The 16,493-nt window shown below is 38.8% G+C and overlaps 2 protein-coding genes across 2 annotated transcripts; one reads left to right on the top strand and one right to left on the bottom strand.

Annotated features, from left to right (window-relative positions):
* Window positions 1-3,922: 3,922 nt before the first annotated feature.
* On the top strand, window positions 3,923-4,834 carry LOC139040662 (olfactory receptor 5A1-like). The gene has a single exon (XM_070487412.1). It carries the CDS (start codon window positions 3,923-3,925, stop codon window positions 4,832-4,834), a length of 912 nt encoding a protein of 303 aa, XP_070343513.1.
* Window positions 4,835-15,225: 10,391 nt separating this feature from the next.
* On the bottom strand, window positions 15,226-16,137 carry LOC139040661 (olfactory receptor 5A1-like). The gene has a single exon (XM_070487411.1). It carries the CDS (start codon window positions 16,135-16,137, stop codon window positions 15,226-15,228), a length of 912 nt encoding a protein of 303 aa, XP_070343512.1.
* Window positions 16,138-16,493: the final 356 nt, after the last annotated feature.

Raw genomic sequence — 16,493 nt, 5'->3', positions numbered from 1 at the left:
CTCTGCCTTTGTATGGGGTCATCTGCTCCACTCTTCTTCCTCCCTCTTGTGGCCAAATTCTTAAGATACTGTGTTTTTAGTTGTTACCATTTACCAGGTGGTACTGGAAACTTTTTTTTTGTTTTCCAGAAGGTGGCACTCCAGCTCATGTTTGTGATTTCTCCCTTGTCCACAAAACAGATCTGTTTTTTTGAGATGACTCAATTTACCAGATTTGCTGTCACAGGAATGTGCACAAAGAGCTAGTTGCAGAGTGTAGGGGGATATGGGTTTAACACTGGGTGGTTGGGGGTTCCAGTGGATCTGGAGGGGAGATCCTTTGCTGAGGTACCCCTTGAGGCTCATGGGTAGACTTCCTGCTGAAATTCTGAGCCCCTGTGCCCCTCTAATTCCCTTTGATATTAGTATCTTCTCTCTTACCTAATGTCAGTTCTCCCTCCACTCATGATCTATCCACCCCTGTAGTCGACATACCTCTAGAGAGAACCGGGTTCTCCAGCTGTGTCCAGCCCTGCTGGAGTAGCCTGGGCACTAACTCACTGCTGTTTTTCTCTGGCAGGACAGTTTGCCACTGCTGAGTAGTTCATCTTCTGCAGTGTTGCCTTGAAGCTGGTGGTGCCAGGAAATCTCCTTTGCCTATCTTTACTGTGACCAAACTCACACCTTTTTTCTGCTCCAGTAATGTGCTGGAATCACATCTCCAGAAGACTTGCCTTACACAAAATCTCTCTCATTCACAGTTGTCTGCCCAAGTGTGCACTCTCCAGGCTTACCTGACCATGGCCAAGGTTTGGGGCAGGTTTGTGGGCTCCTGCTGGCTCTCTAGCCCATACCAAAGTCTGTCTGCTTATTACTGGATGCACAGGTGGGTGAGATTCCTCCTGGATCCCTTTGCATTTGGTGCTGGTTACTACAACTTCCACACAGGCTCTTTTGTTCATGGTTGGATGTCCAATTCTTTATTACTAAAGCAGGACAATAATGGGGGACGTCTTTAGTCACTGTAATGCTGCTATCAGCCTTTGTCTTTATAATTTTTACTCTCATCCATCTAATTATGTAGATTGCAGCCTAAATATTATCACTATTGTGTTGTCAAAAAAACACCAAGTCAGGGGCTGGCCCTGTGGCCGAGTGGTTAAGTTCGCGCGCTCCGCTGCAGGCGGCCCAGTGTTTTGTTGGTTCGAATCCTGGGCGCAGACATGGCACTGCTCATCAAACCACGCTGAGGTGGTATCCCACATGCCACGGCTGGAAGGACCCACAACTAAGAATATACAACTATGTACTGGGGGGCTTTGGGGAGATAAAAGGAAAAAAAAAATCTTTCAAAAAAAAAAACAACACCAAGTCAAAATTTTTGTTTCAAGGGATTCTGGATTGATATTTTACCCCTGGAATCTGACAGAAGTGATATAAACCATTTCTGAAGAAACAAATTTTAAACACAAGCATCAATGATTCCTACAGATAAATTTTAAAGAAATATGAACTTAAGATAAAAAATTCACTAAGACTACTAATAAACAGGGCGCCTTTAGTAAGAGTCAGAAATATCCTTAAACCATGGAATCAGATTTGCAAATATATGTATTTAAATTATTAGATAATAACTTCAATAAGTATGTTGAATACATTTAAATAAAGGATGCTATGGAAAGTATGAAGGAACAACAAGAGACTATCAAAACTGACCATTTGGGAAGAACAAAATGGAAAATCTCAAGAGAAAAAAAATGCGATTGAAATTTGAAATTAATGAGTGAGTTAAATAGCCAATCAGCACAACTTACGATAGAATGAATTTATTGGAAGAAAGATTTGTAAAAATTAAACAGAACAGAGTAGAGCAATACAAATAATGAATGTTTCAGTGATGTAGCAGGTAGAGCAAGTAGATCCAATGGTGTACATCTAATTGGGGTTCCAGAGACATATAATAGAAATGTAGAGGCAATTTTCAGAGGAGTATCTGTGTTTAGTAGACAGCATATGAGGGTTATGGTTACCATGTTGAACGGATGGACATCAGAGGAAGCTGTGAATACATCTGTGAGTAGAAAGAGAAGAACAGTACATGCTGTAGCTGCTCAATAAATCATTTTGTTTTCATGATTATTGGTTAGGTTGATGATGAAGAATGCAATTTTCTGCTCTGTTCTCACAAAATTCTCCTTCCATTCAGTTTCCATGTGCACAGAATCACACCTAAGTCTGAGATGGTAAATGCATAGTTTGTCTGCTACCATTTCTCCTTCTGTACTGATGGCAGACATCTTGACTTTCTTTTCTAATTAATGTCTTCATTCCTTCAGATTTCTTCTCGAAACGGTGCCCCCAGAAGCAATGATTGATCTGATTTTGGGAAATGAACACTTTTACATTGTTTCTCAGGCTATACCTCATGCTTCCATGGTGATTTTCTCTTTCCATTCACTTTTGCAACTAGGAGGCTGGTAAATGGCTGGGAGGGAGGAAGACATTCTGGACGGCTAATGCTGTATTTATTTGTAGTTCATACACATAGCTTATTCCATTAATATCATAGCCTTTCTCCAGGGAAGTCTCCAAGACTTCTACCTTTACCCGTATATGGAAAATCTGGGCTACATTTAACATCTATTTTCTACCTTTCATGGCTCCCATGATTTTATTTCTAGTGTGGTTCATCTGAATAAAAAATGTGTTTGCATTGGGACATGTCCTAACGACCATCTAGAGAGAAGACAGCTATTTCATCTTGAAGAGGGCATACAGAGCCTAGTGCAAAAATATTGTTTTGCTTATTTACCATTTGGCCTGAAGACTTAGTTCTTGCCTTCCTTGAACTGGCTCCAAAGAGAAAAAGAGAAAGAACTTCCAGAAATCCTGCCTCTGTTTCTTAGTCCCCATGCCCATTGCCTAAGCGTTCTAACCCTTACATGAGTTCAAGTTACTCTACTTCATAGGAGAAGACTCGAACCTAGGAGTCAGTAATAAAATCGAGGATGATTGAGAATCCAACAAAACCATATGCAAGGTGTTAAGTGGTGGTAATTTGCTGTGTAAAGGTTCCAGAGTTTCCAACAGATTTTTAAAGTATCACTGACTCAAAGATGATCCAGAATCATTGCTCTAGACAGTTTAACTCATAAGTATCTCTGATTTGAGGTAATAAAAATCTGCACCGGCAAGGATGGGCATATAATGACCAGGCTTTTACAACCTGGTCTTGTCTAACTTCTCAGGAGACTTCATAGAGCCATTAAGTTTAAGTCACGTTGAGCTCCAAGCTATTTCTTGGTGCATGACTCTTCCTACCATCCCATTGCATTATTCTTATTTCTCTCCAGGCTCTGTGAAACCAGAAATGCAGTTATAGAATTGTCTACCCTCTCTGACTGCAGATTAATTGAATATTAGTTCCCAAAGGGATTTTAAAGAGTATCTATTTTACTAGCCTCAATTGACTATGAGGTCCAGCATGATTCAGGGGTTTTTTCAAGCACTGAATTAATTTCACAGGCGTGGCTGAACAGAATCATTCTGTTTTACCATATAGAGGGAGGACAGTATTTTCCTAATTTAATCTATTTCCACTTCTCATATATTTGTAAAACCTGAAATGGTAAAACATGAAATTAAGACATTTTAGGAGATAATGTACCAATGATGTTCATTACTGTCTTTTGCCCCAAAGAGAATGACTGTACTTATGAAAGAAAATTTTTCAGTTAAGTTTGGTGATTATACATGGAACAAAGAGATTAACCCAACATTGATGATTTAAGATGTATATCTAGTCAGCTGCATGACTGGAAAGAAATGAAGAGTATTTCTTTGTGTTTTTTGAGAATAAAACCATTTCCTTCTCTCATCGTTTTCTCAGCAGCTGTCACCAAGCAGGTCCATGGAAGGGGATAGAAATCGTACCTCTGTCAACATGTTTGCTCTCCTGGGACTCTCAGATGAAAAAGGTGTGCAGCCTATCCTCTTTCCAATCTTCCTAGGGATCTACCTTGTGACTCTCATCTGGAACATGGGTCTTATCATCCTAATCAGGATGGACTCCCACCTGCGCACACCTATGTACTTTTTTCTCAGTTTCCTGTCATTTATAGACATCTGCTATTCTTCTTCCACCAGCCCAAGGATGCTTTCAGACTTCTTAAAAGAAGAAAAAACGATTTCATTCATTGCTTGTGCCACCCAGTATTTTGTTGGGTGCTGGATGTGTCTGATGGAGTGCTGTCTCTTGGCTGCCATGGCCTATGACAGATATGTTGCTATTGGTAGGCCTCTGCAGTACTCAGCGGTCATGGCTCCTGGCCTCTGTCAGAAGATGATTGCTGGGGCCTATGGGAGTGGTTTCCTTAGTAGCTTAGCTGAAATAATCCCTTGCTTTCATCTCTACTACTGTGGGCCCAATATCATTCCAAATTTCTTCTGTGACATAACCCACATCATATCCTTGTCTTGCTCCAATCCCTTCATCAGTCAAATGATTCTTTTTCTCATAACTTTTTTTGTTGGATTTGGTTCTTTCCTTGTTATACTCTTATCCTATGGTTTCATTGCAGCTTCCATCCTGAAAATATCCTCTATCAAAGGTAGTGCCAAGGCCTTCAATACCTGTGCCTCTCACCTGTTAGTAGAAGCAATCTTCTATGGCACAGGCCTCTCGGTGTACATGCATCCTAGTTCTACCCACTCCAAGAAGCAGAACAAGGTGCTGTCAGTGTTCTGTGTTACCCTCATCCCCATGTTAAACCCTCTTATCTATAGTCTGAGGAACAAGGAGATCAAAGAGGCCTTCCAGAGGGTGATAAAGAGGACCACACATTTACTTCAGTAAGAACAATATTTGTGCAGGTGTTATTTTCCCTATAAGGAAAAGAGGGATAAGAATATGTAAATAACATTTTGTATGTCACAAGAATAGCTAAGTAGAGAGAAGATGTGACAACCTGGCTTCTGGGTTCCTGGTGCCATTATGTTTAGCTGCCACCACCAAGTGATCTGTCTGAGGCAGTGTCATCTGCATTGAACTGCATTTAAAAGGCTTATTTACATAACTAGGCTCAGGTAGATAAAATCTGATGTTTGGACAACAGAGGTTCTGATAGATATTATATGTAGATAAATGACAAGACCTAGGAAGTCATGCATGGTTCTTTCCTCTACAATTTTTAAAATGTCCTTTATTTATTTTTGGTTGTTAAGCACTTTTTATATTTAAATAGAAATAAAATTACTTATAAAATCACATATGTATAAGTTAACAATAATTTAAAAAAGAATACCTTATCATCTGAGTTCCAAACACAGAGCGAGAAAGTCAGTGTGAGAAAGAGGAACACAGAAAGAGATAGGTAGAAAGAGAAATAGAGAGAGAGACACACACACAGAGGGAAAAGAAAGAGAGAGTGAAAAAGTGAACAGAGAGAAGGGAAGGGGAAGGGAGGAGAGGAGACAAAAGAAGAGGAGAGGGGAAAAGATTGATCTGTCTTTATTCCACAATAACTTTGTTCCCTCCATCTTACTCCTTGAAACTCCTTATGAAGTGAGTTGTGAAAAACAGATGGGAGAAAGGAATAGTAGAAAGGAGGGGCACTTTTCAGGTTAAGAGTTGGGGAGATTCTCAGAGGCTAGAAAGAAGTCAAAGTCATCAATTTCTGGGCACAGGTGGCCTGAAGCATGCTCCATGGTAGCTTCCCAGGGACAGCGAAAGACTCAGAAACGAAGGCTGTCATGTTATGTCTAGGGACTCACAGTCTGAGTCCCAGAGATGTGAGCCCCCTAGGAATTCCAAGTCCTTAAGTATGATCAGCGAGCAGTAGAGACAGCCTGTATGAGGGTACCATGGAGACTCAAAGTCTAACCAAGAGAATTTAAAGAAAATTTTAAAAAGAGATATTTTTCAGACAAGAGTTTATAGACTAAGCTTCATACATACTACAGTAGTGTATACACAACATATTACACTTCACTAGTTACATTGCATAGATGTGATTTTTGTTCTATTATTATGTGCACTTGGCAAGTGGGAAATTATCCCCATTTTACAGATAGAACTTTTGGGTATATTGTGGTCTGCCTTGTTCTTCCCAGGGTAGCAAGAATCCATCTTGAAGCTCACTAAGTATCAGATGTGGAACATAAATTGTTTTTACTGATCAGAAACATGTCATTTATTGCTTTGCCATGGTGCCCAATTTCTATACCTTAGGTGTTATATATTTAAAACTATCTTACAAATCTGTTCGTTGAAAATATTCACAACACAGTTTTTATCAGAGTGAATACATAACTATTAACCAATTGGTAAGAGTTAAATCAAATAATTAACTCATTATCCCATCCATCCCTTTCTCCTTAGAAGTAAGATTAGCTGAAGTAGATCCAACATGAATGGGGACCTTTCTAAAACATCTCTGTATCCCTAGTAATGGCAGGGTAGATGAGCTCCATTAAAAAACCAAAAACCAAAACACTAAAACCAAAAGATCGTGGGAATGATCTTAAGTAGATATTTTTTTCTTTTGTGAGGAAGATTAGCCCTGAGCTAACATCTGCTGCCTATCCTCCTCTTTTTTGCCGAGGAAGACTGGCCCTGAACTAAATTCATGCCCATCTTCCCCTACTTTATACGTGGGATGCCTGCCACAGCATGGCTTGCCAAGTGGTGCATATGTCCACACCCGGGATCCGAACTGGCGAACCCAGGCTGCCGAAGTGGAATGTGCGAACTTAACCGCTGCAAAACAGGGCCAGCCCCAGTAGATATTTTTAATGAAGAATTAGTAATGCAGCATAATATATTGGAAAGAACTCCAATCAGAACACATAAATTCACCTACTTTTTTTTTTTTTTTGTGAAGATTAGCCCTGAGCTAACATCCTCCTCTAATCTTCCTCTTTTCCCTGAGGAGGATTGGCCCTGAGCTAACATCTGTGTCCATCTTCCTCTACTTTATATGTGGGATGCCTGCCACAGCATGGCTTGATAAACTGTGTGTGTGTCTGCACCCAGGTTCTGGGTCTGCAAACCCAGCTGCCAAAGAGGAGTAATTTTTTTTATCTTAAACAATGTTCCCTTAAAATTTATCTGTGGGAAACATTGATGCTTCAGTTTAAAATGTGTTCCCTCAGAAATGATTTACATTACTTCTGTCAGATACCTTAGGGACAACACCAAGCCAGAATTCCTTTAAACAAAAATTTTGACTTGATGTTTTTTGATGTTATAATATTCACATCAAATAGACTGCATATCTATATAAGTAGATAGATAAGATTAAAAATTATCAGGGAAAGGAGTGATATCAGCATCTTAGCACTGAAAAGACATTCCTCCTTTTTCTCCTGCTTTAGTAACAATGAATTAGAAGTCATCCACAAACAAAAGTACCTTTGTGGGAGTTGTAGTATCCAGCACCAAATGCCAAGAGACCAGGAGGAATCTGCCCACCTGTGAACCAGTAACAGGCAAACAGACTTCAGTATGGGCTACAAAGCCAGCAGGATCAGTGTGAGCCTGCCCCAACCCATCTTGGTCAGGGTTGAGCAAAGGCTAGAGATGATTTGAGCAGCCACCCATGAATGAGAGAGACTTTGCAGAAGGTCGCACTTCCTGAGAGAGGATTCCAGCACACAATTGGAGCTGAAGAAAAATACGAATTTGTTTACAGTGAAGACAGTGAAAGGAGATTTCTCAGCACCACCTTTCCCAAGGCAACACTGCAGAAGTTAAACAATTCGTCGTGGCAAACTCTCCTGCAGGGGAAAAAGAACAGTCACTGAGTACCCAGGATACCACAGTTGTGCTAGATGCATTCAGAAACCTCTTTATCCCTAGAAGTACCTAGACTACTGAACAAGTAATCCATGACTGGAGAGAGAGAGGAGATCAGGAAAGGGATCAAAAAAACATATATCAAAGGTATTAATGAAGTATAGTTCCCTATTTCAGCAGGAAGTCCACCAAGGAGCCACTAAGAGTACCACAACAGAAGATCTCCTGACCAGATGCACGAGAAACCCCAGCCTCCCAGTCTTAAACCCACACCTCTCCCCACCCTGCCACTAGCTTCTTGTGCATATTCTTGAGAGCAGCAGTGAGAGCAAATCTCGTAAACTGAGTTCTCTCAGAAAGAGAGATCAGGGTCTCTGGGCAAGGGAGAAACCACAAACAGGAGCTCTAGAGCCACATTCTGGAAAACTAAATAGAGGTTTCCAATAGTGAGACTGGTTAGGTGGTAAGAACCAGAGAAAATACAATAGCTTAAGAATTCTACAACAAGAGGGAACGAGAAGAGTGGAACATGTGTACCCATACAAAGGCAGAGGAAAACTCACCTATAAAATCACAAAAGATGGCATACCCCATCTGAGGCAATTAGTAAAGATTTAAGGAGATGTCTGCTACTTCAAATACTAAAGCAGCAATACAAACCTACAAGAAACATGAATTATCAAGAAAATATGCCATCACCTAAAGAGAACAATAATTCTCAAAGTACAAAGCTGAAAGGCACAGAATTTTGCAACCTGGCTGATAAAGATTTTTAAAACAGCTGTTTAAAACAACCACAAGAAAACTCGGAAAAACAATTGAATGACATAAGGGAGGAAAAATGAGCAAAATGAGATATTCACCAAAGAGATAAAAATTATAAAAAGGAACCAAACAGGAATTCAGGATCTGAGGCGTTCAATGAATGAAATGAAAAATGCAATAGAGAGCATCTGCAGTAGAGTAGAGCAGATGAAAAATGAAAAAGTGAGCTACAGGACAGGGAGTTTGAAATAACCCAGTCAGTGCTGAGCAAAGAAAAAAGAATGAGAAATAACAAAGAAAGCCTACGTAATCTATGGGATTCCATCAAAACCAAATTAGAATAATAGACGTTAAAAATTAGAAAAGACAGAGAAGGTGGCAAAAATTTTATTTAAATAAATAATCCTGAGAACTTCCAAAACCTGGGAGAGATTTAAACATCTAAGTTCAGAAAGCTAACAGATAACTCCATTATCTCATGAAAAAAGAGCTTCTCCAAGACACATTATAATAATGCTATCAAAAATCAAAGATAAAGAGAGAATCCTTAAAAAAAAAAGGAGAGAGAGATTATAACCTAAATATGAATCTTCACTAAGCTATCAGCAGTTTTCAAGCACACATCCTACAGGTCAGGAGAGAGTAGAATGACACAGTCAGTACTGAAAGAAAAACTGAAAGCCAAGAATACTCTATCCCACAAAGTTACACTTCAGATACGAGTATGACTAAAGACTTTCCTAGAAACACAAAAGCTGAGGCTGTTCATCACCACTAGACCTGCCTTGGAAAAAATGCTGTAAGAAGTTTTTTCAGCTGAAACGAAAAGACATTAGTCAGTGACATTAAAACATCTGAAAGTATACAACACAGCAATAAAGGGAAATACACTATCAGGCTTAAAAAGATTCTTATTCTGTACTTGGGTGGTGTGTAAACCACTTAACTATACTTTAAAATGTTAAAAGTGAAGAGTGTTAAAATAATTGTAGCTACTATGATTTGTTAAACAATACATGTGAAAAGAAATAATGGCATACACAACATAAAAGGGGAGAATAGACAGGTACGGCTTTTGTAGACTAAGTTAAGTTACTATAAGCTAAAAATGGACTGCCCTCCCTATGAGATGTTTAAATATAAGACTTATGATAAGCACAAAGCAAAAACTTGGATTAGATTCACAAAACACAAAGAAAGAGAAAATAGAGCATACGACCCAAGAAAATCACCAATGTACTATGGTACACAGAAACAGAGGGGAAAAGAAACAACTAAAATAAAAACCAACCAGAAAACTATGAATAAGATTGCATTAGTAAGTCCTCAAATATCAATAATCACTCCAAATGTAAATGGATTGAATTCACCAATCAACAGGCAGAGTGCTGGATGGATTAAAAAGCAAGACCCAACTATATGCTGCCTACAAGAGACTCACTACAGCTTTAAGACACACATAGGCTCACAGTGAAGGGATGGAAAAGACACTTTATGCAAGGAGAAAGCAAAATGAAGCAGAAATAGCTACATTCATATCAGACAAAAACACTTTAAGCCAAACACAGAAACAAGGACAAAAAAGATCACTATATAACAATACAGAGGTCAAGTCATCAAGATGATAAATGTAAATATATATGCATTCAAAATCAGAGCAATAAAGTATATTAATCAAATATGAACAGACCTGAAAAGAGATTTAGACACCATACAATAATTATAGGGATTTTAATACCCATCTTTTAGCAATGGGTAGTTCATCCAGACAGAAAATCAACAAAGGAAATGTTGGACTTAAAACACACATTAGATGAAATGGACCTAAGACATTTATAGAACATTCCATCCAATAGCAGCAGAATACATGCACTCCTCAAGTTCACACAGAATATTTCCAGAATACATCATATGATAGAACACAAAACATGTCTTACAAAGTTTAAGATTGAAATCATACCAAGTATCTCTTCTGACAACATTGATATGAAACTAGAAATAAAGAAGAAGAAAGCTGCAAAATGTATACATATGTGTAAACTAAACAACACACTCCTGAACAACCATTGAGTCAAATGAGAAATCAAACAGGAAATCAAAAAACATCTTGAAACTAACTGAAATGGAAACATAATACACCACAACCAATGGGATGCTACAAAAGCATTTCTGAGAGGGAATTTTATAGTGATAAATGCATATATTAAGCATATAGAAGAATCTCTAATAACAACCTAACGTTATGTCTCAGGGACTAAAAAAGAACAAACTAAGCCCAAAGTGAGTAGAAGGAAGGAAATAACAAAGGTCAGAGTGGAAGTAAATAAGTTACATACCAAAAAAACAATAGAATCAATCAATGAAGTTAAGAGCTAGTTTTCCATATGACAAAAAGAATTGACAAATCCTTAGACTAAGAAATAAAGTCAAAAGTCTCAAAATCAGAAACGAAATAGGAGACATTACAAGCAATACTGCAGAAATACGTAAGATTATAAGGAACTACTATGAACAATCATATGCCAACAAATTGAATAATCTAGAAGAAATGGAGAACTTCCTAGAAATATACAAGCTATCAAGAATGAATCAGGAAGACACAGAAAATTTGAATAGAACAAAGACAAATAAGGAGATTGAATCAGTAAACAAAAACCTCCTAACACAGAAACCCACAGAAGCAGATATCTTCCCTGGCAAATTATACCAAATATTTACAGAATAATTAGTGCCAATCCTTCTCAAACACTTTCAAAAACAGGAAGGAATACTTCTAATGGAATTTTAGGAGGTCAATATCACCCTGACACCAAAGCCAGATAAGGACACCACAGGAAAAAAAAAAAAAAAAAACTATAGGCCAATATCCATCCTAAATATAGATGCAAATATAGTCAGGAAATATTAGCAAATCAAATTCAACCACACAGGAAAAGGATTATATACTATGACCAACTGGGATTTATCCATGGGATGGAAGGATAGTTCAACATGCACAAATCAATAAATGTGACACACCACATTACTAGAATGAAAGATAAAAATCACATGGTCATCTCATAGATGCAGAAAAAGCATAGGATAAAATACAACATCCTTTCATGATTAAAACCCCAAAAAACTGGAAATAGAAAGACAATACCTTAACATAACAAATGCCATCAAAAACAAACCCACAGCTAATGTTATACTCAATGTGAAAAACAAACTTTTTCCTCTAACATCAGGAACAAGACAAGGGTGCTCACTCTCACCACTCTCATTCAACATAGTACTGACAGTCTTAACCAGAACAAAAAGGCTAGATAAAGAAATATGAGAAGAGGTTAAGAATGAGAGATAACATAAACCTCATAAAACTTATGAGGACCATAAATCTTACTCCATGTTGGTCTTACTGGAAGAATCACATGGATATTGGGATAACACAGAATCCACTGTTTTCTATAAATCTTGCCCTCTCACCTTGACCTAGATCCCTCAGGATAACAAGAGTTCTTGCCAAAGTTGAAATTCCTTATTCTTTTCAAAAGAATTATTCAGGTGTGCCCTATTGCACTCCAGGATGGGCGCTTTTGGCCATGACATTGGTTGTCCACTCACAGCCAAAGAGATGCCCACAACTGGAGATCCTCTTAAATGTATTATTAAGGCAGAAGTGAGAGGAGAAAAGACAATTATAGGGAGAAAACTCTCCAGGTACCTGCCTTCTGGTGTCATGGTTGTCATCAAGATGATTTCCCTGCTAATTTCACATCCCACTTTGCCATGTCCCTTCTGACTCAATTCCCCACTTCCCCATGGTCCTATTATGACCTCGTAATTATAGCTTTTCTTTTAATGAACTTAGATTTCTTTGAGCTGGAAGGGACCGAGAGAGCACCTAGTTTAATACCATCATTTTCAAGGTGAGGATTGAAGCCAGAGGTGCTAAGACATTTACCAAAGATGACACAACTGGCTAACAATACAGCTTAAAAACAATAAATTAGATATTTGGACACTTCCCTGTTCACAAATTGATTCCATTTTAAATATGCACACTTTCTCAACTCCCTGACCTGAATCAATTATCACAGCAGCCCTGGGTGGCTGACACAGCATGATTTCCTATGCATAAGTGAGGATATAGGAGCAACAAGGAATACAATGAAACTAATTCATGACAGAGTCACAGATCATTGAGGTTAATACCATGGGCACTGGTATCAGCTAATTGGGTTGAATTCCAGCTTTCCACATCCTTGCTGTGTGTTCCTGAGCAAATTAACCTCTTCAAACCTCACTATTATCACCTTAAAAATGGGGCTTATAGTATGAGCTACTTGATGGAGCAGTTCTTCATAAAATCAAATTATACAATGCTTATGAAGCACTTATCAGAGCGTGAAGTAAACAGCATGCCTTCCCTTTAAGTAGGTGCAATTTAGGGGCTGGCATGGTGCTGCAGTGGTTAAGTTCATGTGCTCCTCTTTGGCAGCCTGGGGTTTGCAGACCCAGAACCTGGGTGCAGACACACACACAGTTTATCAAGCCATGCTGTGGCAGGCATCCCACATATAAAGTAGAGGAAGATGGACACAGATGTTAGCTCAGGGCCAATCCTCCTCAGGGAAAAAGAGGAAGATTAGAGGAGGATGTTAGCTCAGGGCTAATCTTCACCAAAAAAAAAAAAAAAGTAGGTGAAATTTATGTGTTCTGAATTGGAGTTCTTTCCAATATATTATGCTGCATTACTAATTCTTCATTAAAAATATCTACTGGGGCTGGCCCTGTTTTGCAGCGGTTAAGTTCGCACATTCCACTTCGGCAGCCTGGGGTTCGCCAGTTCGGATCCCGGGTGTGGACATATGCACCACTTGGCAAGCCATGCTGTGGCAGGCATCCCACGTATAAAGTAGGGGAAGATGGGCATGAATTTAGTTCAGGGCCAGTCTTCCTCGGCAAAAAAGAGGAGGATAGGCAGCAGATGTTAGCTCAGGGCTAATCTTCCTCACAAAAGAAAAAAATATCTACTTAAGATCATTCCCACGATCTTTTGGTTTTAGTGTTTTGGTTTTTGGTTTTTTAATGGAGCTCATCTACCCTGCCATTACTAGGGATACAGAGATGTTTTAGAAAGGTCCCCATTCATGTTGGATCTACTTCAGCTAATCTTACTTCTAAGGAGAAAGGGATGGATGGGATAATGAGTTAATTATTTGATTTAACTCTTACCAATTGGTTAATAGTTATGTATTCACTCTGATAAAAACTGTGTTGTGAATATTTTCAACGAACAGATTTGTAAGATAGTTTTAAATATATAACACCTAAGGTATAGAAATTGGGCACCATGGCAAAGCAATAAATGACATGTTTCTGATCAGTAAAAACAATTTATGTTCCACATCTGATACTTAGTGAGCTTCAAGATGGATTCTTGCTACCCTGGGAAGAACAAGGCAGACCACAATATACCCAAAAGTTCTATCTGTAAAATGGGGATAATTTCCCACTTGCCAAGTGCACATAATAATAGAACAAAAATCACATCTATGCAATGTAACTAGTGAAGTGTAATATGTTGTGTATACACTACTGTAGTATGTATGAAGCTTAGTCTATAAACTCTTGTCTGAAAAATATCTCTTTTTAAAATTTTCTTTAAATTCTCTTGGTTAGACTTTGAGTCTCCATGGTACCCTCATACAGGCTGTCTCTACTGCTCGCTGATCATACTTAAGGACTTGGAATTCCTAGGGGGCTCACATCTCTGGGACTCAGACTGTGAGTCCCTAGACATAACATGACAGCCTTCGTTTCTGAGTCTTTCGCTGTCCCTGGGAAGCTACCATGGAGCATGCTTCAGGCCACCTGTGCCCAGAAATTGATGACTTTGACTTCTTTCTAGCCTCTGAGAATCTCCCCAACTCTTAACCTGAAAAGTGCCCCTCCTTTCTACTATTCCTTTCTCCCATCTGTTTTTCACAACTCACTTCATAAGGAGTTTCAAGGAGTAAGATGGAGGGAACAAAGTTATTGTGGAATAAAGACAGATCAATCTTTTCCCCTCTCCTCTTCTTTTGTCTCCTCTCCTCCCTTCCCCTTCCCTTCTCTCTGTTCACTTTTTCACTCTCTCTTTCTTTTCCCTCTGTGTGTGTGTCTCTCTCTCTATTTCTCTTTCTACCTATCTCTTTCTGTGTTCCTCTTTCTCACACTGACTTTCTCGCTCTGTGTTTGGAACTCAGATGATAAGGTATTCTTTTTTAAATTATTGTTAACTTATACATATGTGATTTTATAAGTAATTTTATTTCTATTTAAATATAAAAAGTGCTTAACAACCAAAAATAAATAAAGGACATTTTAAAAATTGTAGAGGAAAGAACCATGCATGACTTCCTAGGTCTTGTCATTTATCTACATATAATATCTATCAGAACCTCTGTTGTCCAAACATCAGATTTTATCTACCTGAGCCTAGTTATGTAAATAAGCCTTTTAAATGCAGTTCAATGCAGATGACACTGCCTCAGACAGATCACTTGGTGGTGGCAGCTAAACATAATGGCACCAGGAACCCAGAAGCCAGGTTGTCACATCTTCTCTCTACTTAGCTATTCTTGTGACATACAAAATGTTATTTACATATTCTTATCCCTCTTTTCCTTATAGGGAAAATAACACCTGCACAAATATTGTTCTTACTGAAGTAAATGTGTGGTCCTCTTTATCACCCTCTGGAAGGCCTCTTTGATCTCCTTGTTCCTCAGACTATAGATAAGAGGGTTTAACATGGGGATGAGGGTAACACAGAACACTGACAGCACCTTGTTCTGCTTCTTGGAGTGGGTAGAACTAGGATGCATGTACACCGAGAGGCCTGTGCCATAGAAGATTGCTTCTACTAACAGGTGAGAGGCACAGGTATTGAAGGCCTTGGCACTACCTTTGATAGAGGATATTTTCAGGATGGAAGCTGCAATGAAACCATAGGATAAGAGTATAACAAGGAAAGAACCAAATCCAACAAAAAAAGTTATGAGAAAAAGAATCATTTGACTGATGAAGGGATTGGAGCAAGACAAGGATATGATGTGGGTTATGTCACAGAAGAAATTTGGAATGATATTGGGCCCACAGTAGTAGAGATGAAAGCAAGGGATTATTTCAGCTAAGCTACTAAGGAAACCACTCCCATAGGCCCCAGCAATCATCTTCTGACAGAGGCCAGGAGCCATGACCGCTGAGTACTGCAGAGGCCTACCAATAGCAACATATCTGTCATAGGCCATGGCAGCCAAGAGACAGCACTCCATCAGACACATCCAGCACCCAACAAAATACTGGGTGGCACAAGCAATGAATGAAATCGTTTTTTCTTCTTTTAAGAAGTCTGAAAGCATCCTTGGGCTGGTGGAAGAAGAATAGCAGATGTCTATAAATGACAGGAAACTGAGAAAAAAGTACATAGGTGTGCGCAGGTGGGAGTCCATCCTGATTAGGATGATAAGACCCATGTTCCAGATGAGAGTCACAAGGTAGATCCCTAGGAAGATTGGAAAGAGGATAGGCTGCACACCTTTTTCATCTGAGAGTCCCAGGAGAGCAAACATGTTGACAGAGGTACGATTTCTATCCCCTTCCATGGACCTGCTTGGTGACAGCTGCTGAGAAAACGATGAGAGAAGGAAATGGTTTTATTCTCAAAAAACACAAAGAAATACTCTTCATTTCTTTCCAGTCATGCAGCTGACTAGATATACATCTTAAATCATCAATGTTGGGTTAATCTCTTTGTTCCATGTATAATCACCAAACTTAACTGAAAAATTTTCTTTCATAAGTACAGTCATTCTCTTTGGGGCAAAAGACAGTAATGAACATCATTGGTACATTATCTCCTAAAATGTCTTAATTTCATGTTTTACCATTTCAGGTTTTACAAATATATGAGAAGTGGAAATAGATT

This window comes from Equus asinus, chromosome 17, assembly GCF_041296235.1.
Source record: "Equus asinus isolate D_3611 breed Donkey chromosome 17, EquAss-T2T_v2, whole genome shotgun sequence".
NCBI lineage: Eukaryota > Metazoa > Chordata > Mammalia > Perissodactyla > Equidae > Equus > Equus asinus.
This window is presented reverse-complemented; position numbering and strand designations above follow the sequence as displayed.